The sequence below is a fragment of the Orycteropus afer genome, unplaced genomic scaffold (assembly GCF_000298275.1).
Source record: "Orycteropus afer afer isolate SDZICR_OR568_19922 unplaced genomic scaffold, OryAfe1.0 scaffold00067, whole genome shotgun sequence".
NCBI lineage: Eukaryota > Metazoa > Chordata > Mammalia > Tubulidentata > Orycteropodidae > Orycteropus > Orycteropus afer.
Genome location: NW_006921654.1, coordinates 2,868,790 through 2,892,976, shown reverse-complemented (window position 1 = coordinate 2,892,976; position 24,187 = coordinate 2,868,790). Strand labels below are relative to the sequence as shown.

General features: G+C 46.9%; 1 protein-coding gene across 1 annotated transcript; it reads right to left on the bottom strand.

Annotated features, from left to right (window-relative positions):
- Positions 1-376: 376 nt before the first annotated feature.
- On the bottom strand, positions 377-24,187 carry CDH5 (cadherin 5). Its single transcript, XM_007940217.1, has 11 exons — positions 23,951-24,187; positions 16,312-16,600; positions 15,109-15,225; positions 14,054-14,218; positions 12,997-13,184; positions 12,549-12,799; positions 7,978-8,120; positions 4,464-4,588; positions 4,010-4,118; positions 1,258-1,503; positions 377-891 (listed from the first exon to the last, which is right to left on the bottom strand). Exons 1-11 carry the CDS (start codon positions 24,155-24,157, stop codon positions 377-379), a joined length of 2,355 nt encoding a protein of 784 aa, XP_007938408.1. The 5' UTR covers positions 24,158-24,187.

Genomic DNA, 24,187 nt, shown 5'->3' with positions numbered 1-24,187 from the left:
GCTGTCCAGTCCTGTTTCCAGACACACGGGCACCAGGACTATACTGGCCTCATGGGGGGGGGGGCAGTGTTCAGGGATCACCGCAGTTGGGTCCAAGCTGCTTTGCTTTGCAGCCTTGAAGAGTCAAAAGTCCTTGAAGTGGACCCATGGTGGGGGCAACAGGATTATGGGGACCTTGGAGCCCATCAGAATACTAGCCTGGCTTTTTCAGGGTTTAGGGGGTAGCGATCACTGAAATACTTTCTAGACGCTTCAGGGACCTTAATTTTGCTACCCAAGAGTAGCCTGGAATCCATGAGGAAGGAGTGCTGGACCTGGTGTCCAGGTGGCCTGGGCTGCAGCCATCAGGGTCCCCAAGCACGGAAGGCCTGGCCTCCTAATACAGCAGCTCCTCCCGGGGGTCGGAGCCGTACAGCTCAGCCAACATCTTGAACCGGGGCCCCCAGTCGTTGAGGAAGTCGTAGTCAACATCGGAGTCGGATGAGTCGGTACCCAGCGAGCTGAGTGACTCGGCGATGGACTCGGCACCCTCGTAGCCGTAGATGTGTAGCGTGTCGTAGGGGGGGCCGCCGCCATCGTTATCTGCCTCGTCCTTCTTCACCTCGATCATGGCCGCCATCTCTCCGGGCGCGCTGTGCATGCCGGGCCCGCGCCGTGGCGGCTTCTGCACCTGGGCGTAGAGCGGCGGCCGAGCGTCGAGCGTGCGCGGAGGCTGGGCCCCGCCCCGGCGCACCGAGTTGAGCACCGACACGTCGTAGCTGGTGGTGTCCATCTCACCCCCTCCTTCTTCGTCATAGGTGACCAGCTGCTCGTGGATCTCAGGCACGCTCTTGCCGTGGGCCCTAGCCTGTTTCCGGAGCCGCCGGCGCAGGAAGATGAGGAGGGTAATCACTGATGACAAGCAGAGTGAGAATTACACAAGGCTTACCTTCTGAGGCCCACCAGTGCCTCCCCGCCTCCCTCGGAATCCCTAGACTTGCCCAGATTCCCAGTGACACTTCCATGACCCGATAACACAGAACGTTTGGCTTGGTCCAGTCATCCGGTGGGTCACTCGCCTGCCCACCCCACCTCTTGGAACAGAGGCACCCAGGGAGGTGGAGCTCACATCCCTGTATCCGAGAGGCCCAGGGTAGGACACTTGCCTAGGGCTACGCAGTGACTGGAGGCAGCATTGGACCTGGATCCCTACCTCTCCTCCTCCCTGTGGAGCCCCTTCGGTGACCCATGCCCGCCCCCGGCGTGCCTGCCACTCACCAGTGATGGTGAGGATGCAAAGGAAGATGGCGACCAGTGCCTGGATGCTGACGCCCACCTGGGGTGCCACCTCCTCACAGAAGGTGAACTCCCCGCGCTCATTGCACTTGCACACCGCCACGGCCAGCGTGCTGGTGCCTGTGAGGCTGGGCCTTCCGTTGTCTGAGATGAGCACCGGCAGGTAGTGAACCTTGACACGCTCCCGGTCAAACTGCCCGTACTTGACTGTGATGTTGGCGGTGTTGTCTGGAAACACCAAACCCACAGAGTCAGGCTCTGCAGGGAGTACCCACATCCTCAGCCACACAGAGAGCGGTGCCTGCCTCCTCCAGGGAGCCCTCCCTGACTATACCAGCTCAGGTGCTCCTTCTCCGGCCTCTGCATCCCCCACCTCAGATTTTAGCCTGTTGAACTCAGACCTCTTCCCCCATAGAGGGGAATTTTGGGCAGCTGTTTTGACCCAGCCTTTAAGAATGGCTGGCCAGATGGTAAAACCCTTCCTTTCTGTTTCTTTGGGCATCTGATAGGCTTGACTTCTTCTCTTTCTGTAATCCCACTCTTACTACAGAGATGATCTCTTTTAAAGTTGTTTCAAGCTTCATGAGCAAGTGGGGGAAAATAAAGTTTTGAAAAGTTAGCATTGGGCTAACTTCTAAGGGGGTTTGCTATCCCTGGAAATCCATCATTACTAAAGTTTTATACCAGTGAAAACAATGCACGCGCTCCCTGGGGTCCTTCCAGAATGGTTGCATATGGGATTCAGGATTTCCTGGGCAGGATGGAACAGGGAATGTGCTTTAGCCCAATATCGACACCTCTTCTTTCCTGTCACCAGCTCTAATCTGTGTCTAATACAGAAGTTTCTTAAACATGCTGATTATTTGACTCCTAGCTGACCTCCCCCAAACACACACACACACACACACACACACATTTCTGAATCAGTGACTCTAGACTGACAGCCAGGCAATCTGCATTTTATAGGTTCCCAGGAGGTTCTGACTTCCGTGGTCAGAGGAAGATGGGTCCACGGAGTCCAGGATTTCTCTACCCACAGGATCGACACACTCAGGAAGCAAACAGAAAGCAAGGGAGGCATCTTTTAGATTTTCAGATGAAAGCCAGTTATGTTTCATTTTTAAGTGGCCTTGTCTATTACATTGTTGTTGTTGTTATGTGCCGTCGAGTCGGCCCCGACTCATAGCGACCCCTCCTTGGGTTTCTGAGGCAGTATCACTACGGAAGTAGGATTGCCCAACCTTCCTTCCGAGGAGTGGCTGGTGGGTTTGAAGCGCCAGCCTTCTGGTGAGCAGTCAAGTGCTTTAGCCACTATGCTACCAGAGCTCCTTTGTCTATTATAGTTGAAGGTAAATGATATGGCCATTGGCACTTCATGGGTGAAAGGAAAGATTCTGACATGCAGGGCATTCAGGATTTAAGTGAGACTTGTACATGGCTTGCTCTGGGACCAAGAGGCTTGCCTCCTGGCCACACATGGGCTGTCTGTGGGATGGCCCACAGACCTTTCTACAGACCTCTCTCTGAGTGGGGTTGAATTGGACATTGGACATCACAGGGTGACATATTTTTGCTAGTAAAAGTAGCTGGACGTTGACTGGTCTGTTGTTGTCAACACATCATAGCCTCATTCCCCACATCTTGTGTAAAATGAAAACAAACACAAACAAAAAAAAACCCAAAAACCCCAAACTCACTGTAATCGAGTCGTTTCTGACTCATAGCAACCCCCGTTGGGTTTCTGAGGCTGTACATTTTTATGGAAGTAGATCACCCTGTTTTCCTTCCAAGGAGCAGCTGGTGGGTTTGAATCCCTAACTTCCTGGTTAGCAGTCAAGTGCCTTACCCACTATACCACCAGAGCTCCGTAGACATCCTATGCAGGAGGCTCCTTAAGGGTGGGTCTGGGCCTGACCCCCTCGGTTGGTCTTGGAGAACTGACACAGGGCTCCCTTGACTAGGTCCCTTACTCTCAGGAACCCTAGCCCCCAGTCCTTCCTTGAAGGTGGCATTTGATGTTTAAATACAGTGTTTGTCATCAACCACAGTTTTGCCTATGGGGACACAGAGGAATTCTACCCTGTGCTCAGTGAAAGAACTTAGACCCCAGGGAAATACATTTTCTCTTTTTTCTAAGGGGGCTGCAGAGCCAAGCGTGGAAGCCTGTCTACTTTTGGCTGGAATTCAATCCACTCAGCAGCATCTACTGAACGCATGCTGACCAGGAACTATGGCCACTAATGACATCATAGGAATCTCTGGGCTGTGATTGGTAGATCAGATCCAGTTCCGGGGCCACCTGATGTTAAGTAGACATTGTAGCTGAATTAAAACAAAATTGGGTCTATCCTGGACATTTTTTGACTCTTCGGAAGTGATTGCGAAGGTCCATGTGCAGTTGGTAGTTTTGCTGAGGTACAGAGATCCCGGTGTGAGAAGGAGTCAGCTGGCTAGTGCATGGACTGAGCTGCCTGGTTTCTGCCTCACAGATCTGAGTGTCTGATGGGGGAATAGCTGGCTATGTGGACTTGGCAGTTTGGCTAGGGTGGAGCTGACCATGGCATAGATCAGTAGAGTCAATGGCAGGAGTTGTATGAGGTATCCTGTAACTTATACATCCCAGTAATGTCCTGCCCCCAGTTTGTTAGCCTGGTCCTTGAACCTAGGACTTCAAGACTCAAATAGCCCCACTCCAGACCCGGCTTAGCGCCTAGCTGACTACTTTGATATGTACCGCGATTATCCATAAGGGTGAAGTTGCTGTCCTCAGTGCTCAGGGAGAATCTGAACTTCACGTCTCGTGGGGTTATATCCTTGTCTATTGCTGAAATCTGCACGACCAGCTGGAGTAAGGAAAGAGGGAGACTGTCAGTGATGGTTTGGGAGGCTTAGGGTTCAGTGATGTAGACGTGGGGTTTATAGGCCTGACTCTGGCTAAACCTGCAAAACTAACCTAAAGGGTCTCCACAAAGCCACTCTTTCTAACGTCGTCCCCGCTTTACTCCACAAATTCTCTCTAAGGCTTCGTTTTTCTGTCTGTAAAACAGGGATAATGTTACCTTCCCTCAAGCCTATTTTGAAGGTTACATTAATCACAGAGAGACCCCAGCTGGCTGTGGATGAGTCAGTCTGTCCCTTGGCTTGACACAGGTGGCGCTGCCTCATCCTCCCGCCGCAGTCAGACTCACCTGGCCCGGGGCAGCACTCTCACACACTTTGGGTTCATAGGGCTGGGCAAACTCTGGGGCATTGTCGTTCTCATCCAAGATTTCAATGTGGACTTGCACAATGGACTCCTTGCCTGTGGGGGTCCCTGCAGGGGAAAAGAGTCATTGGGGCTCAGCTCCAAGGGTCTGCTCGTGGACCCCTGGAAGAGAGGCCAGGGATGGTGCTCTGGGTGAAAGATGTGTGGAAGAGTAGAAGGTCAAGCTTCACACACAGGGGTGTTCACTGAAGCGTCGCTTGTAAGATTAGGGTAACAACTTTTCACCCCTTTGAAAGAATGGAATATTTGTAGTCATTTACAATGATAGAAAAACATTTTTAAATGTAATTAAAAGTATTTTTTGAAGACATTTTAATATCATGAGAAAATGATTATGGAATAAAATTAAGTAAAACATTCAATATACGCTATTTTATATGAATAAAATATGATCTTACTTATGTGAAACATCTTTTTGGTATTCTGGTATACCAGTAAACATCTTTCTGGTATATCAGAAAACCAGAAAGATGATGACTTGTGTTTAATTGACTATGCAAAAACATTCAACTGTGTGGATCATAACAAATTATGGATAACATTAAGAAGAATGGGAATTCCAGAACACTTCATTGTGCTCATGAGGAACCTGTACACAGACCAGAATGCTGTCATTTGAACAGAACAAAGGAATACCACATGGTTTAAAATCAAGAAGGGAGTGCATCAGGGTTGTATCCTTTCATCATACTTATGCAATCTATATGTTGAGCAAATAATCTGAGAAGGTGGACTATATGAAGAAGAATGTGACATCAGGATTGGAGGAAGATTCATTGACAACCTGCGATACATAGATAACACAACTTTGCTTGCTGAAAGTGAGGATATGACTTGAAGCATTTACTGATGAAGATTGAAGACTACAGTCTGCAGTATGGATTATACCTCAATATAAAGAAAACAGAAATCCTCACAACTGGACCAAATTACAGCATCACAGTAAATGGGGAAAAGATTGAAGTTGTCAAGATTTCATATTACTTGGTTCTACAGTCAACACCAATGGAAGCAGACATATTGCATTGGGAAAATCTGCTGCAAAAGACCTCTTTCAAGTGCTGAAGAGCAAAGATAGCTCCTTGACAATGGTCCTATAAGTGTATTTGTATGATCTGAATTCCCAGGTGTATAGTAGAGCTGACAAGGTTGTAGTCACTTCTTGTTCACAGCCAGCTACCTAGAGGGACCGAGTAGATGAACCTGTGGGCTTGGGACCGTAGTCACAGGGGACATCAAGCTCAATTGGCATAACATATACACAAAGCATTGTTCCACCTCCTGCTTTGGCGAATAGTGACTGGGATCTTAAAAGCTTGCAAGCAACCATCTAGATGCAATGATGGGTCTCTCCTTGTCCAGAGCAAAGAAGAATGAAGAAAACCAAAGATTCATGGGAAGAATTAGTCCTAGTGACTGGTACATCATGCTATCCACAGCCTATATGACTATGAGACCAGAAGAACTAGATGGTGCCCGGCTACAACTGTCAGCCACTTGGAGGGGGATGTATGTAGGAGCTCCTGGATAGAGAGGGAGAACAATGTGGAACAAAACTCAAAATCATTTGGGGGGGGAAAAAAAAAGGGAACCAGGTTTGCTGGTCTCACAGAGCCTGATGGAACCACTGAGACTATGGCCCCTAGCTGCCCTTCAGGTCTGGAATTGAACCCATACCTGTGGCTTCCAGTCAAGCAGAAGACAGGCATAGGAGTTTAACATTTACGTGAGATAGTTACACTCCTTGGAGAGAACAATCATGGGAGAAAGAAGGGTAGTTAATGCACAGGGAGACAGCTCAGGGGGCAGGGGTGCATGGAGGGATGGAGACAGGGAAGGGGTGACTGTCGGGAGGAAGTGGGAGGGGAGCTGTTGCATTGTGGTGAATTGTGGTCAATGTCACGAGACAAAGTGTGTGTGAACTTCTGTAAGGAAAGTGAATTTGCTCTGTAAATTTTCACCCACATCACAATTAAAAAAAAAAAAAAAAAGATATCTCCTTGAAGACTCAGGTGCGCCTAACCCAAGCCATGGTATTTCAGTCACCTTTTATGCATGTGAGAGCTGGACAATGAATAAGGAAGACCGAAGAAGAGTTGATGCTTTTGAGTTGTGGTGTTGGTGAAGAATGCTGAAAGTACCGTGGACTGCTAAAAGAACTAACAGATCTATCCTGGAAGAAGTGCAGCCGGACTGCTCCTTGGAAGTGTGAATGACCAGACTTTGTCTCACCTATTTTGGTCATGTTGTCAGAAGGGACCATTTCCTGGAGAAGGATATCATGCTTGGTAAAGTGGAGAGTCAATGAAAAAGGGGCAGGTCATCAACTAGGTGGATTGACACAGTGGCTGCAACAATGGGCTAAGGTATTACAAGGATCGTGAGGCTGGCACAGGCCTGGGCAGGGTTTTGTTCTGTTGTACATAAAGTCGCTTTGAGTTGGAGATGACTAGATGGCACCTAACCACAACACTTAATGTGAAAATATGTGTGGGAAAAAGACCAGAAAAAATTAATACTAAAGTGCTGATAGTAAAATGGGGGGGGGGCAGTAACTGTCTTCTTTTCTGGTTTTTTATTTCTTCTGGTTTCTAAAGTAAGCAATTATGCTTTTGAAGTTAAAAAAAAATCTATGGATAAGATTAGGTGGGGAAGAAAGGGTCATGGGCTGGTCTGAAAAACACGAGGAGTCCCTTGAGGTTGGGCACAGCTGCCATGTTGGGGGAAGTGAGTCTGGGTGGCCCAGGAGGAGGTAGGGGTTTGTATGGTAGTACCTGTGGGGCATTGGACAAGTCACTCCTTCTCTGGGCTCTGGTGGTCTTCTAGGTAATATAGGGACATTAGCCTTTCTTCCAGAGGGTTGTTAGGGTTTTGTGATACTGGCGAAGGGTGCCAAACTTTGGCAGAAGTTACACCAATTTCTGGAGAAGTTAATCTCAGAGTTGGAAGCTGCTTCACATTTTGAATCCAGTGCTAATTGTTGCATAAACACTCACCAAGGTGACATGAACCAGACATCACTGATAATAGGGATCATGAGGTACTTGCTAAATAACATTCCTCAGCCCCATCTCTGGCTCGCAGAACCAGAACCTCCTGGGAGGGTCCTGAGAAGCTGTATGGTTAAGTATGCCTAGGCAGTTGTCATCGCAGGCAAGTTTGGGCAGCCTGCATTACAGCAGTGCTTCTCAGACTGTAATGTGCATGGGATTCTGATTCAGTCTGGGCAGTGGCGGGGACCTGAGATTCTGCACTACTAAAAGGTCTCAGGTGATATAGATGGTGCTGATCCAAGGACGCTCTATAGCATCTCAGCCAAGTGGTACTTCAGCTGGTGCTTACAGTACCTCTTAGGACTGAACTGACAGATGATGCCAGTCTTAAAAGAATGAGAGGAAGAGAAAAGCCCAGGTCCCCTGCTGGGTGGGATCACTCACCAGTAGAATCCAGTTCTTTGGCCTCCACAGTCAGGTTATACCAGGGGTAGAGTTCTCTGTCCAGTTCTCTTTCATTGTAAATGTTCCCCTGTTTGGTTATTCTGAAGAACTGTCCCTTGTCACTGGTCTTGCGGATGGAGTATCTGCCAGAGGAAAGAGTGTCATAGTTTTCTGTCTTTCTTTGCAGAGTTCAAACTCCTCAGCATGACAGACAAGGCCCTTCAGGATCTGTCCCCTTCGTCCTTCTCCATCTTTTGTCCCTACTGGATGCCCACTGTGGTTACCACCCAGCACAGTGAGCAGACCTACACATCAGCACAGAGGGATTCAAGGGCAGAGAGAAAATCCCTTTGATTTTAGCCATGTTGCTATCACTGAGCTGAATGTGGTGTCTGAGATTCCATCTGTAAGCACTTCTAGAGCTGAGATAGGTGACGTGATAATCAACTAATACCACAGCTGCTGTTGTTGTTATGTGCCATCGAGTCGGACCCAACTCTTAGCGGCCCCTCCTTGGGCTTCCGAGGCAGTATCACTACGGAAGTAGATTGCCCCATCTTCCTTCTGAGGAGTGGCTGGTGGGTTTGAACCGCCAGCCTTCTGGTTAGCAGTCAGGTGCCTTAGGCACTATTAGTTTATGTGACTGATGACGAGTCGGGAAGAAATAAAAGGAGCTGGAAGAGGTAAGAAGCTGTTGAAAGGAACTTAAATTTGTGAAGTAAAAATTAGAAAAGTGTTTCCAAAAATCACAAACAAAGATATGAAGAGATGAATAAGAGAAAGGAAAATGTGTGTGTGTTGATATATGTACATAAACCAGAAAACCAAACTCACTGCCATGGAGTCAATTCCAAGTCATAGTGGCCCCCTTTGGGTTTCTGAGGTGGTAAATCTTTGCAGAAGTAGATTGCCCAGTCTTTTTCTGCTGAGTGGCTGGTGGGTTTGAACTGCCAACCTTCTGGTTAGCAGTCAGGTGCATTAGGTGCTACAACCCGGAGCTCCTTGTGTACATACATACATGATGACAAAACATATAGTTGCTACTACTGAGGAAAATTCCAGGACAAAAAGAACAGAAGAAATAATAATAATAAAAAAAAGATAGAATAAAACTTTCCTAAGCTGAAGAAGGCCAAAGTCTACTGATTAAAAGAGCTTAATTGATATCAGGCATACCTTTAAAAAGAGATTCATACTTTGGTATATCCTGATGAAACTTGAATTTCAAGACTATGTGAAGAAACGGAAAAAATCCAGTCAGAAACTTGAATCTCTTATTTTTTAAAAACAGAAATCAGACACCTCAGATATCGCCACAAAATTAAATGCTAGAATACATTAATAGTATTTTTGAAGGGAAGTGGCTGGTATTTAAGGGTTATATGTCCACATACAGGTGTTATTAATATAAAAAGGCCAAAACTAAGGTAATCTGTAGATACATAAAAGCTAGGAAGTGTATTGTCCACAAAGATGGATCCTGAAAAATCTTTTTGAAAACTTAATCTTATTAACAAATGTCTCAGTATAAAGTAAAAACATAGTTTTGGAGGAATTAGAATTAACCTATGGGTTTATAATACATAGCTATTTCGTGTGTGTGTGTGTGTGTGTGTGTAATATCAATAACTAGAAAATATAAGTTCAGTAAAAATATTTAGTTTTATAGGTAGGAGTAAGTCTTCCTAGTAGATGTGAAAATAGATGTATTCTATAGATATCAGGAGAAAAAAATGAAAAATAGATTATATAGCAAAGATTAAAAAAAAAACACCACCATACTACTGTTGAGTTGTACCCATCTCTATAGAGACCCTTCCTTGGCTTTCCGAGGTGATATCACTACAGAAGTAGATTTGCCCAACCTTCCTTCTGAGGAGTGGCTGGTGGGTTTGAATCACCAGCCTTCTGGTTAGCAGTCAGTGCCTTAGGCATGATGCTACCAAAGCTCCTATAGCAAAGATAGGGAATGGGAAATAGCCATTAAATTTGAGAAAAAGAAAATGTAAAACAAGATGGAAGAAATAAGACCAAACATAGCATTTATTATGAGAAAAGTAAATACATTAGACACAAAGGATTTCAGATTGGTTTAAAAAGCAAAATCCAACTACATTCTATTTTCAGAGACACCTTAATGCTGAATGACCTAAAAAAATTAAGCATGAAGTTTGGAAAATTTGTATCAGGCAAACATGAGTGACGTGAAAATAAGACTTGATGAAATGATTTCAGGTAACGTAATTGAAGGAAAAATGTTTAAACAGAAAAAATTGGGTAATTTATTAATGGATAAGTGGCGTAGTGCCTAAGGCATTTAACTACTAATCAGAAGGCTGGTGGTTCAAACCCACCAGCCACTCCTCAGAAGGAAGGTTGTGCAGTCTACTTCTGTAGTGATACTGCCTCAGAAACTCAAGGAGGGGAGGGGTCGCTATGAGTTGGATCTGACTTGATGGCAGTGAGTTTGGTTTTTTTGGTTTTACAAGCCACAATGAAGAAGGATGAACCTTTTTTTTTTTTTGAACTGGATAGAAAAGTTAAGAGATATATAACAAGAGCTTAGATATTTTAGGGAAACATGCATGCAAATATAATTTTGTTACATCAAAGGTACAACTTAAAGCAAAACAAAATGACCTTATCACTTGGAAATGGAGGGAAAAAGGCAAAAAACAAAGCCTAAGTTATTCTCCTACATAAACTTTCATCAAATATTAAACAAAAGCAATCATAGGCTATTTGGAATAGGCTTACAATGAAATCAAAACCAAAAAACCAAACTCCCTGCCATCTAGTTTATTCTAACTCATAGCGACCCCCATTGGGTTTCTGAGGTGGTAAATCTTTACCGAATTAGATTGCCCCATTTTCCTTTCATGGAGTGGCTGGTGGGTTTGAACTGCCAACCTTCTGGTTAGCAGTCAAATGCCTTAGGCACTGTACCATCAGAGCTCCTTACAACGAAAACAGTAGTCCCCAAATTTATGGGATGCAGACAAAATGGAGGGACACATTTTATACCTTAAGAAGAAGACCTAATATAGTGCCTAAGGCATTTGACTGTTAACCAGAAGGCTAGTGGCTCAAACCCAACAGCCACTCCTCAAAAGGAAGACTGGGCAATCTAATTCCATAGAGATACCACCCCAGAAACCCAAGGAGGGGTCGCTATGAATTGGATTCGACTCTACGGCAGTGAGTTTTGTTTTTTTTTTTTAATAATATGGAAATAATAACTCTTCCAAACTTGGTACATAAAGTAAACACAATTCTCATTAGAGTGGTGGTTTTTTAAAAGTAGATAAAATAATTTGAGAGTTCATATTAAAGAGTGAATGTTTGAGAATGGACAGAAAATTATATAAAGAACAGTGAGGGGGAGGGACTTGATTACACATCCTAAGATTTAAGGTAAAGCTACAAAAAACAGTGTAAAACAGTACAGTAGAAGGTCTTTGCTATAGATCAGTAGGGTAGGGTAGAGAAGTCAGGTATAGATTCAGGTCTATGCAGGAACTTAGTTGGTACCAAAGGTGGGAAAATGATGACTTCTCTAATAAATGGTGCTAGCACAGAGAACTTGGGTGACTCAGGTGGTTTGTGTCCACTGTGAACAGGTAGGTAGGATTCTGTTTGGAAGAATCATATATTCGTAGGTCCCTGGGGTGCAAATGTTTTGCACTTGACGCCTAAGAGAAAGGTTGGTGGTTTAAACATGCCGGACAGTGAAGAAAGGCCTGGTGGTCTGCTTTTGTAAAGATGGTGCCAAGAAAACCCTGTGGAGCAGTTCCGCTTTGTAACACACGGGGTCCCCATGAGTTGGAATCATGTTTACAACAGTGGGTTTTTGGCTTATAAATATTATCGGACTCTAAAAATATGAGTTGGAAATGTATTTTTTTTGTCCCAGAGGGTAGGGAAGAAAAGTCTAGTTAAGACAAGAGAACAAGCAGCAGGGAGATGGCTATGGTATGATCCCAAACATTTTTAAGACAATAAAAACCCCAAAGAAAGCAAGTAAGCGAGCAAGCAAACAACAATTGACCGTAAGTGTATCTCTATGTTAAATATATCTCTGTTCATGTGGTTATGAAGAAATGCATGATGAGAACACACCAAGCTATTGACATAGTGATGGGAACACAAGCTATTAAGCAAATGGTTATCTGGGAATGAGGTTACTGATGTTTTCTTTATAGAGTTGTGTAAACTGAACACTTCTTACTTTCATGGTTTTGGGAAGACATTTAATAAAATACTGAATAAAGGGGCTTCAGGTATGACAGCTGATTAGTAGTTTATTTGGCTGTCATATCTCACTAGATGGGGCACGTGGAAGTTGTGGTCCCAAGAACAGAGCCATCAAGGTGTAGCAGGTGATGGTCAGGTAGGCTGGGAGTCCCTGAAAGGCACTAGGACAGAACAGGATGGTTCTGGTCAGGCCTCTGCCACTTCCCGTGTGATTACCAGGAGAAACCAGCTTTCCTCTCTGAGCCTGTCTTAGTCCAGCAGGGACAACAACAATGACACGATTGTCCCGTCGTCACCCACATACCAGCCACCCTTACCCAATGCTGTGCCGGGCTGCGTCGGGATCTGTGGCCAGCACCGAGCCGATCAGAGGTTTCTTCTGGTTCTCCCGGAGCTGGAAGTGGTAGAAGGGCTGCTGGAAGATGGGCGGCTCGTCCACATCTGTGACATTGATGATGACACGGGCGATGTTTCTGGTGGTGGTGCTGCTCAGGTAGCGGAGGTTTATGGTGGGGTCCGTGGCCTCGATGGTGAAGCTGTATTGTCGGATGCGCTCATAGTCTAGGGGCTGTAGGAGGGAGAATTTATGGTGAGCCTGACATTGACTGTCTCTCCTGGCTCCAGGGCACGGACTCTGTGAGCACGAGCCCAGCTCTGAGCTAACCCAGGGAGGGCACCTTTGATGGGGAGCAGTCCCTGAATGGCCGCTGTGGATGCCAGGAGCCCTGCACCCCATGTTTGATGTTATTGCCTCAGGCTACAGACCTTCATGGGTTTGATGATGCCCTCATTGCGGGTGGGGTCCGTATCGATGGTGAAGGTGTCCTTGTACTCGCCCTGCACGATGCTGTACTTGGTCATCCGGTTCTGGGGCTCATCTGGGTCCTCAACAAACAGAGAGCCCAGGGGGCTGCCCACGCGGATGTCTTCAGCCACGGCAAATGTGTACTTGGCTGATGCAAACAGGTCACCCCAAAGGGCATTGAGTTAATGAGATAGGCAGGGTGATTGTCCCTTCATACTACCGGACACATTTTGATACAAATAATGGGCACAGTAAAATAATGATGATGATGATAAAATAATGATATATTAGAAATAATAATAGTATTCCGGGTGTGATTCTGGATCCCAAGGCAAAGAAATTCTGCTCTGTACATCCATCCCTCCCTCCCTCCATGCAACCAGCAAGTCGTTATTGAGCACCTAGTATATACCAGATACTTTGCTGGGGCCTAGGGGGTGAATCAATTGACAAGAGAGATAGGCCTTGCACATGTACAGCCAGGCTGCTTCTGGAAAAGTGGCCTGTCCAGAGGTAGCTGAGCCTCTGAATTATGCCTCTGGCACTGGAGGGTGCAGGTGCACTGAGCTGTTGGCTTTCCTTCCCAGCCCCATCCAAGATGCATGACAAGGTTTTATGGGACGTTTTCTTTGGAGGGAAGAACCAGTCTGCCAGTGGGGCCCAGGCTTGGCCCAGGCTCTGAGGGTGGAGCTTACTGTGCCCCAGCTCATTGACTCATGGGATTTTTTTACCTGGGGCCCGGGTCTGATCCCACGGGATCTGGGTGAGACTAGTCCTACCTGGTGGGGGACTCTGGGAGTGGTAGGGGTAAAGAGCAGGGAGTGTGTCTCCTCTCTGTCCTGTGAGGGGCCATGATGGACAGTTGGGGATGTGTTGGGGCATGGGAAGCAGGGTCCCTTCTTGCACCAGAGAACTTCCCAGGGCCTTAGGCCCATGCTGGGGTGGGGAGAGACCCCCAAGTTCTGTAGTCTGGAGCACTGCCCACCCTCACCCCAGGGCCCCAGGGGAGGAGCTCACCCTGGGTGAAGATGGGGAAGTTGTCGTTGACATCTTGCAGAGTGACCAGCACGGTGGCCGTACCTGAGTCCCCTCGGAGGCCCTGGGCATCTCGTGCCTCCACCACTATCTCATATTTGGCCTTTGTCTCTCGGTCCAAGTTTGCGGTTTTCGTGAAAATGAGTCCTGCAAGAATTATCCCAGCAGAAGCCACGTTATCCCGGGAGCTTTTAAAAACACTGATGCTTGGGACCCATCCCCAGGGAATTTGACTTTAACATCCCCCAGGTGATTCTAATGCACAGCCAGGCCGAGACCACGGGTCTAAATCCACCACCTCCATACCCTGCACTGTTAGGCTCAAGCTGGCCACACAATTCAGTCCAAGGCTGATCCTAGCTACCTGGAGCATTGTGTTGAGAAAGCACATGAGGCTATATCTGGGCTCAGGGTAAAAGAGTGCTATGATGGATTGATTAGTGATGTCTGCCCTGGTGCACACAGGATTGTGCTGGTGTCTGTGCTACTATGTACCTGACAGTGTGCCCAGGCCTGGCCAGCTGTACTTCTGTCTTGCTCCCAAGACTCAGTCCTTAAAGTTTTCTGTTAAGTCACATTGAACAATTATCATGGGCCAAGCTGTCTCCAGACATTATCTATCAAACTTCACAGCTACCATGCAAGATAAATAAAACACATCTATTATCTAGGTAAGGGAACTAAAAGTCACAGGAGTTAATGGACTTGCCTGAGGTTTCTAGTAGTGGAAAACCATGTCTGACTGAGCCAGTATCAGAGCTGCTAACAGCATTTGCTGCTGCCTTTCCTGTCATTGCTTGGGTGCCAAAATCCTCATTTTGTTCTCCAGATTTGAGTCCTTGTCTTGGGCATCCTCCCACCAGCCACCTTGTCTTAATGCATGATACCAACCACTCCATGGGGCATTGTGGCTCAGTGGTTGGCAAAGCCTTTAGAAGCCAGGCGTCACTTGTCAGACTGGACTTCCCTCAGCACCTGTGTTGGTAATTCCCCATGCCCCCAGGTGATGCCTGCTCAGGAGGGTAAGTCACACAGACCAGAATCGTCGATGCCAAATTTGTCATCTCCTTTCAAGACTTGGTACATGACAGAGGCATGGTCTGCCACTGTGGGGTCATCTGCATCCACCGCTGTCACACGGATGACCGAGGTCCCTGCAGAGAGAGAATCCTGGGGGTGCTGCCTTGTAACTGCCAGCTTTGCACCCAGTTCCTGCACAAGGGCAGATGGGGCTCAGGGTTTTCCTGTCCCCAGCCCTCCCAGGCCCCAAGGGAGAAAAGGCTGCTTTGTTTTTTAAGGAGACTGTGCCAGGGGCCACGTGCTTCAGTGGGGGTCCAGCCCTGTCAGCCTTGAAGGGTACCAGGAAGACAGGTGGTTTGCATCTATGGGGAAGTTGATGGAGGGGGTGGATGGTTAGGGTCCTGAGGAGAAACTGAGGGGTTAGATGGGCTGTTTCTTTTCCTTTCTGGAAGAGTGAGAATAAGAGAGTGGACACATGCTTCCTAGGTGGCGAGTGTCACATCTTTCATTCCTTTCAAATCCAGGGTCCCACACTAACAGGAAAGTCTGGTCCCAAGGCCCTTTCCAGGGACCCTGGGCTGAGAGGGTGGGGAAGACACCCCTTTTCTTGTGTATCTTGGAGCCTAGGGGAGGGCTGAGGAAGGAGTAGCAGCTAGGTCCTGGGTCCAGGCTGGTGACACACTCTGTCCCTCCAATCTCTGCATAACCCTTAGAGGTAGCCTTTCTTGTCTTGGTGGCAGGGCTAGGTACTTTCCATGTGCAGAGTTACACACTTGGCATACCAGTCTTGAGGGTCAAAGGAAGTGGGTGGGGTTTGCTCCAAAGAGTTATGAGAGGGGTATGTGTCTTTGATGGTCAAGGTTTGGCCTGAGGCTGGAGACTGCAGACCAGGATCAGGTCTTAGTCAATAACAAGGGGCAGGTCTCAGCCTGAAACCAGAGTCAGAGGTTAATCTGATTATAATCAGGGCTCAGACTATGATCAGGGTCATGGCTCCGTCTGTGATCAGGATGGAGGCTCAGTCTGGGGCCAGGTCAGAGCTTAGTCTAGGGCCCAAGTGTGTAAAGTGGCAGCATGGGCGTTAAAACCACCGCCCTGGTCTGAACTCACTGAATCCCGGCTTTAGGCAGTGGAGCCCCTGATGGCTGCCTCCAGGCTGGGGGGGGGGAGGGAGGAGGGAGGAGGAAGGAGGGAGAGAGAGGGGCAGACTGGGTACGCACCTGCAGTGGACATCTCAGGCACTGACGCATTGAACAGTTGGTGCGTGAACACAGGCCAGTTGTCGTTCACATCGTGGACTTTGATGGTGAAGCTAGAAGGAGATTCCAGGTTTTTATCGGTGTCCTTGTCCACGATGAGGGCAACTAGGTGATACTCAGAGATCTTCTCCCGGTCCAGCCTCTCAAAGGCATACACGTCCCCTGTTTCCGGATTGACTTTGAAGACCTTGCTGGCCGACTCTCCTTTGAGCAGGTACTTGGCATTCTTGCGGTTCACACTTGACTTGATCTAGGAAGGAAGGGGTGCTGTGAGCTGGGAATGAGCAACGGTGGCTGTGTGTGGACATGTGCATGTGTGTAGGCTTGTCTGTGTGCATGTGTGTATGCACACGTGTGTGTGGGCTTCCCAAGGGGTCTTAACTGTGATCTTGCAGGATATTTTTGTTTAAGTGAATACACTTGTTTTTTCAGAGCAGTTTTAGGTTTTTGGAAAAATTGAGAAGAAAGTACAGACCAAAAAGACACCAAAATCCCCCTTTTCCCTGTACCCACAGTTTCTCCTGTGATCAGCATCTTGCATTGGTGTGGTTCATTTCTTCCAATTGATAAACCTGTGTTGATACATTATTATTAACTAAAGTCCATAGGTTACATTAGGGTTTGATCCTGTGGGTTTTGACAAATGCATGATGCCACATGTCCGCCATTACAATGTCGCACAGAGTAGTTGCACTGACAAGAACTTGTGGCTGTTCAGCAGTGAGTTGCTCTGTGCCTGGTCACTGTGAACACTATGTCATTGGGAGTTGCCCCAGGAGGCCTGGAACAGTGTCTGGAACATAGTAGGTGCTCAGGAAAGATGTTTTGAGTGAAAGAATGTACTTGGTGCCTTTGGAAGGCAAGGATTTTGAAGCAGAAAACCTGGGTGTTTTCACTTGGAAGGCACTTCTCAAAATTGTGGTTACCTCCTCTGCAGAATGGAGGTGATAGTGAGTTACTCTAATGAACAGAACAGCATCTTGGAAACAGAGTGTCAGGAAGGACTGGTTTCTTTAGATGTTTCACGTAAAAATGGAGACTGGGTCAGTGCAGCTGGCTAGTACTGAGAATCAACTTAAATTTTTAGAAGTTTTTTGTGAGGTGGTTGTTAAAAACACAGCCATTATTAAAGATTCAATTATATAAATTTATAATTAAATAAGTCATATTAAAAACTAAGGTACAATGCCCAAAATACAAACAAACAAAAAAGAGTCACTTCTGAGACTGCTTATGCTCAACTAAAACCTCACAGAATTCCGCTCCTTGGTTCAGAGGTTTAGGGTCATAGGTTCATGGACATCCCAGTTAAATGGCCTAATAATATGTTTAGTGCTTTTATTCTACTTCCTAGTTTGTTGCGCAGTTCCAAGGGTCTTAACGGCTTGCAAATGGCAACCCAAGGCATGACAGTTGGTCTCTATTCACCTGGAGCAGCAGAGGAAGGCAGTGAGTCAGGAGTAGGAGGGGGATAGGGGATTTGTGGCAAGTTGCCTCCATGAACAGCTGCCTCCTTTGCCGTGAGACCAGAACTGAATGGTGCTCAGCTGCCGTTACTGAACATTTTGATCAAATATGTTGTAGAAGAATCCAGATCAAAAGTGGGAAAAAGCAGAATAGAATTCAAATTTTCATGGACTCCAGAGTTTCTGGAGCCATGGAGGGTGGATGGACCCCAGAAACTGTTGCCCTGAGATCATTTTAAACCTTAAACCAGAAATAGCCCCTGGAGTCTTCTTAAAACCAAACAATAGTTTAGCTCAACTAATAAAAAAGTCTGCCTTGAGCATTGTACTCTTTCAAGAACTGTCTGCATGGGATCAAAGGAGCTCTGGTGGTGCAGTTATTAAAAAATTCAGCTGTTAACCAAAAGATCAGCAGTTTGAACCCAGCAGCTGGTCCGTGGGAGAAAGATGTGGAAATCTGTTCCATAAAGAGTTACAGCCTTGGAAAACCTACGGGGCAGTTCTACTGTGTCCTGTGGGGTTGCTGTGAGTTGGAATCAACTCGATGGCAGTAAGTTTGGTTTTGGTTTATGTGGGATCAAAGTGACAACGGCAGCTCCCAGTATTAGATTGGAACCTTAGGGAGCAGTGAGTTTATGTTAATGGAGGAGGAACAATTCTGAAAAGGAGAGTGAGAATAGTCGCACAACTCGAAGAATGTAATCAGTGGCACTGAATTGCACATGTAGAAATGGTTGAATTGGTGCTTGTTTTGCTTTGTATATTCTCAATAACAAAATAATAATAGTAAAAACCCCAAAGGTAATGTATGCTCAGAATTTGTTAACTTTCTAATTATTTTACATTTTACTATTATGCTCTTGAGGTTGCTCATGTCTGTTGTGTCTGAAAGATGGAAATACTAAATAATGATGTGCTAATGCACATCTGAAGTAGCTCTGGTGGTGCTGTGCTTAAAGCATTGGGCTGCTAACCAAAAGGTTGGCGGTTCAAACCTACCAGTCACTCTGGGGGAGAAAGATGGGATAGTCTGCTTCTGTAAAGATTTACAGTCTTGGAAACCCAAAGGGACAGTTTTCTTCTGTCTTATGGGGTCGCTATGAGTTGGAATTGACTCGATAACAGTGGATTTTGGTGGCCTTAATACACATCTTTCCTGAACTCTGCCTTTAGTGACATCACACTGGTAGCTTGAAATCAGACATGGTGGGAATATTTATACCACGGAAAATATTACAAATCAGAGCCTTTCCCCCTGGAAAGACAGTTGTCATATTTATCAGCAACCACCACTCTTGGTCAGTTTGGATTTGGAATGGTACATAATATGTCCTCTTCTTGGAGATTTGGTGTGTAAACCAAACCCATTGCTGTCAAGTTGATTCCCACACATAGCAACCCTATAGGACAGAGAAGAACTGCCTCATAGGACTTCCAAGGATGTAAATAAATCTTTATGGAATCAGACTGCCACATCTTTCTCCTGCAGCACGGCTAATGCTGGTAGATTTGAACCGCCAACCTTTGGTTAGCAGCCAGACACTTTAATCATGGTGCCACCAGGGTTCCTTTGCAATATATAATCCTGAGAAAAGAACTCCAATGACCTTTCTTCAGCTCAGACTTCCCATATTTCTTATACCATGCAACCCTTTTTCTTTGTAATATTTACTATTAATGTTACATTATTTGGAAAATAATGTATGAAAGCAACTTGCACAGAACAGGTTCTCAAGAAATACTGTTATTATTTATGATAGATCCACAAGTTAAAGGTTATTGGGTTAGAGTTGCTGGGCATTCCATGTACCGCATCTCAGAATTGGAGAATATTAGGAGCATGAGTGGTAAGTGGTAGAGTCCCTGCCTTCCGTGCAGGAGACCCAGGTTTGATTCCCTGCCAGTGTACCTCCTGTGCAGCCACCACCTGTCTGTCAGTGGAGGCTGGTATATTGCCGTGACGCTGAACAGGTTGCAGTGGAGCTGCCAGACTAAGACTAGGAAGAAAGGCCTGGTGATCTATTCCTGCTCCTCACTTATTGCCTGTCTTGTTATCTGACATTTCACACTTACAACAATAGTGAAAAATCTATCCAATTTGTTATACACAGCAATACATGTCTGACGGTAAGTAATGTTGAAGTGTGAGGTGAGAGTAATGCTGACTGTGATGGTTAAGGTTATGTGTCAACTTGGCTGGGCCATGATACCCAGTGGTGTAATGGTGTAGTCATCCTCCATTTTGTGATCTGATGTGATTATCCTGCATTTTCACATAACTTCAATTTTTGCATAACGACCTGGTCTTTGAAACATAATAATAATGCTGGTAGGTGAGGAGTGGGTGTTCTTCCAGAAATGAGCTAGTGAAAGTCCTATGATTTTCTGATCTGCAGCCGACCGTGGGAATGGTACAGGACTGGACAACATTTTGTCCCATTGTGTATGGGATCACAACAGGAAGTCAGGACTGTCTTGATGGCAGCTAATAAGAAGATACCGTATACCATGCCCGTAAAATACTATGGTCCTAGAATGTTAGAATGCCTGACTAATATAATTTAATTCACTTGAATCAAAACTAATTGGATGCCTACAAGATGCCAGGCCCTACCCCAGGCACTGGGACCAGAGATGGCCCAAACCCTGTTCTTGCCTATGCTTCATTCTCAGGGCCTATGCTTGAAGCTCAGAGACTGAGACTTTTGAGGAATGGCAGTGTTCAGGGGTCACAGGGAGCAAGAATCTTGAGTGAGATATCTGATGAGGACCCATTAGAGAGGCTGGAGGAGAAACAGGAGAGGCTGGGGTCTTAAGAGAGAAGAGGGTGTTTCAAGAAAGGTGTGGTCAAATCCTGCACAGTGCCCTGGGATCTAGCAGCTCCTTCAGTGGGAGCAGCAACGGATGAGGAGCTGGGTGGTAGAGTGTAGAGAAGAGTCTAGAAGATGAACAAGTGGAGTCAGGGAGTGAGGAGCACCCCTCATGAGGGATGGGAGAGAGGGCATGGCCTCTGCAGGAGGCCAAGCACCTTGGAGCAGGGCTGTGGTGTGCAGGGGCAGGTGGTCATGAAGAGATCCCAAGGCCCAGTGAGCCATGACATATGATGACCAGCTGGATGGGAGGCAAGAAGAAAGAAGAATACTGGGTGGTGAACCTGTAGCCTGGGGGGATGGTGGGGACTCAGGCAGGAGGGATAGGCTGGAGCCATGTGTGGCCACTTGGAGTTAGAATAAGGTGGAGGTTTTCCAAGTTGGTTCTGGACACTTTGTGAGATTTGACTACATACCTAAACCCACGTGGACACAAGTGGTAATGGGGAGCAAGGCAGCTTTGATCTGTTTTATTAGAGTTCTGCATAAGATTTCATCTGAATATAAGTTTCTACTCTCCTTCCCGCTATTATTATTATTCTTTAAATATCATATGACATCTTAATGCCAAAAGCCACAATGACCCACATTTGTGGATTCAGAAGCCTTCTCAGGCTTGCTCCCATGGCCCAGCCAGGTCTGTAAACAAAGGCTTCAGGGCTCTGGCCTGAATAAACAGGGACTTCCTTCCCTCACATTACGTCCTTAGTCTCTGGAAGTGATTCTTGGAGCGCTGGCCTTGTCTCCCTGGGGTGGGGACTGCCTGTGACTCCTCTGTCCCCAACCTCAGCCCCACATTGCGTGCCAAGCAAATGCTGCCAGTGGGTGACGGCTGGCCTGATGCTCTTCCGGTTGCTCCAGACCCTTGGGTGAGCCTTCCTGAGGCTGCTGGCAGGGCTGCATGGGATGCAATGGCCCCCGCTTTCCGCTAACTCTCGCTGACTCACCGCAGATTTTCCCTGGGGCTGGCCCTTCTCTACAGAGAAGGCATGTGACCCTTAATCATGGCACAGTTATCCTGTTGGGGGGGCGGGGACATAGGTGCATTAATGACCTTTTCCTCTATGACACAGAGTTCATGTTCATGTCAGGGGCAGCAGTCCTTGGTTCCCCTAGGGGTCTGTCCTGGCCTTACTGTGTGACCCTTGGCAAGTGTCTTCCCCTTTCTGGGCCTGGGTTTCTGACTGGTCTTGCTAAAGGGGTTAAATTTCCTGGTCAGTTTTTGGAGGAGCCAGGGTAAGTCAGCTGGCTGTGGGTGGGGCTGTGGGTGGGGGTGGGGCTGTGGGTGGGGGTGGGGCTGTGGGTGGCAGTTCTCCAGCTGGCCCTTCCTTCTGTGGCGTTTCTGGTGCTCAGGGAGAACTGTACCCTCCCCCCAAAGGTCCTCTCTAGCCCATTTCCTTATGACCAGAGGGCTCCGTAATCACCACTAGCTATTTGTGGATTCTTTGTCTGATGTGTGCTAGCCCCTCGACCAAGGTTGTCAAACTGTGTAAAGGGCCAGAGAGGAAATACTTTCTGATTTTGCAGGCTGTAGGTTCTTTATCAGGAGCTCTGGTAGCATAGTGCCTAAGGCACTTGACTGCTAACCAGAAGGTTGGCGGTTCAAACCCACCAGCCCTCCTTGGAAGGAAGATGGGGCAATCTACTTCCATAGTGATAATGCCTTGGAAACCCAAGGAGGGGTCGCTATGAGTTGGGTCTGACTGACGGCACATAACAACAACAACAACAGGTTCTTTATCACAGCTACTCAACTCTGTCATCATAGCTCAGAACCAACCATAGATAATTTATAAATGAATGGGTGTTGCTGTGTTCCAATGAAACTTTATTTACAAAACCAAGTGGTGGGCCATATCTGGCCAGCAGGTCATAGTTTGCTGATCTCTACTCTAGACCACAAGCCCCATGAGGACAGGGACTGTGTCTGTCTTTGTCTATTATTTTCTCCCAGTACCCAGCCTGGTGCTTAGCACTGTGCTTCCTTTGCCAGTGTTGATCTGTTCTCTCCCCTAGCTGATGTTTAGATTCCAAAAAGCTGACCTGGTGAGATTTTAAGAAATCTTGAAATCTTGAAAGAGTTTGCTCCTCATTGAAAACTCTCAAAATACTTGTTATGTCTACCTGTGTCTACTTGTGAAATTCCACCAGAAGGGCTCTTTCATTGAGTTAGGATAGTTTTGACTCCAGTAACAGTTTGACACAGTAAGACTATTTGATAGTCATTCAAATTTTCTCCAAGTTTTAGGAAGGTATACTGGACAAACTTCGGATGGACAAACTTTAAAGGGGAATAAAGGAAAGGTTAGATCTTAGGCACTGCCCTGGAGGGCAGGCTTGGGTCAGGCACCTTGTTTTGGGCTTTCTGGAATCTGGAGCTGTGTGGGGTCACAGGGAACCAGGGAGACATCATCTTAGAGAAAGGGGATTTTGAGGAGTTTAGAGGCCTAGATGAAGAGTTGGCAAACTGTGGCCTAGATAATTAACTTTGTCATCAGCAGTTCTGTAGGAGGTTTTCTGGGATTTACCTACTATATTGGCCCTTCTTTGACCTCTGTGGATAGCACAAGTTAGTGCAGTTGCTGCTTCTGTCCCAAGTCCTGAGCCCCAGACCAAGCTTGCTTTCTTAGTTTGTGGAAGGGGTGGCCCTTCTATAGCAATAGCTAGTCAACAGACCAAGGTCTGGGGGAAAGTGAGCTATAGTGTTCACCATCACCACTATCATCACTGTCACCACCAACACTACCTCCTTGATCACAATCACTATCACTGTCTTCACACCTGTGGCCACCGACACTACTTCCATCATCACTACCACCACCATGATCACTTTCTGCTGCTTCTTCACCACCGCCACCACTACCACCACCATTACTACTACCATCTTTCTCTTCACCACCATCACTACCACTGTCATCACCAACATTACCACTTTCTGCTTCCCTTTCACCACCACCACTGCCATCACCACCTTCTCCTTCACTGCCATCACCACTGCCACCACCACCACTTCCATGATCACCATCACTAACCGTACCATGACCACCATCATCCCCACTGCTTTCTTCTTATTACTTCCACCTCTGCCACTACATCTGCCATCTTCATCATGTCATCCACTGTTACCATCACCCCTGCAACCATCATCTCTAGCCCTATCACCACAACATCTGTCCTCCTCGTCACCATTGTTGCCATCACCATCATCATTACCACTATCACTGTGGGCTCGGGGCCTCTCCTGCTCTGGCGCTTGAGCCTTACCTTGCCTACATAATGGGGGAGCGGGGTGGTTTTCTCTTCATCAATGTGCATCTGGTTCCAAATCCAGTCTCTCTTCTGGCGCCGGTGGAAGGGCAGAATGCTGGGGGTGTCTGGCTGGGCGGGGTTAGGCCCTGTGGCTGCGGTAGCTGCGCCCAGCAGGCCCAGGCAGGTGCTTAACACAGCAACCAGCATCCTGAGCCTCAGCATCTTTCCAGAGGGACAAACCTGGGAAGGAGG

What these genes read in the sequence shown, in the direction of transcription:
- CDH5 (XM_007940217.1), bottom strand. Translation starts at nt 24,157, where the DNA reads ATGCTGAGGCTCAGGATGCTGGTTGCTGTGTTAAGCACCTGCCTGGGC. An exon ending in CAAAGAACTGGATTCTACTG is followed by an intron (nt 4,589 to 7,977) that starts GTGAGTGATCCC and finishes TTTCCCCTGCAG; the next exon opens with GGACCCCCACAGGCAAGGAG. An exon ending in CACCCTTATGGATAATCGCG is followed by an intron (nt 1,504 to 4,009) that starts GTACATATCAAA and finishes TGGTGTTTCCAG; the next exon opens with ACAACACCGCCAACATCACA.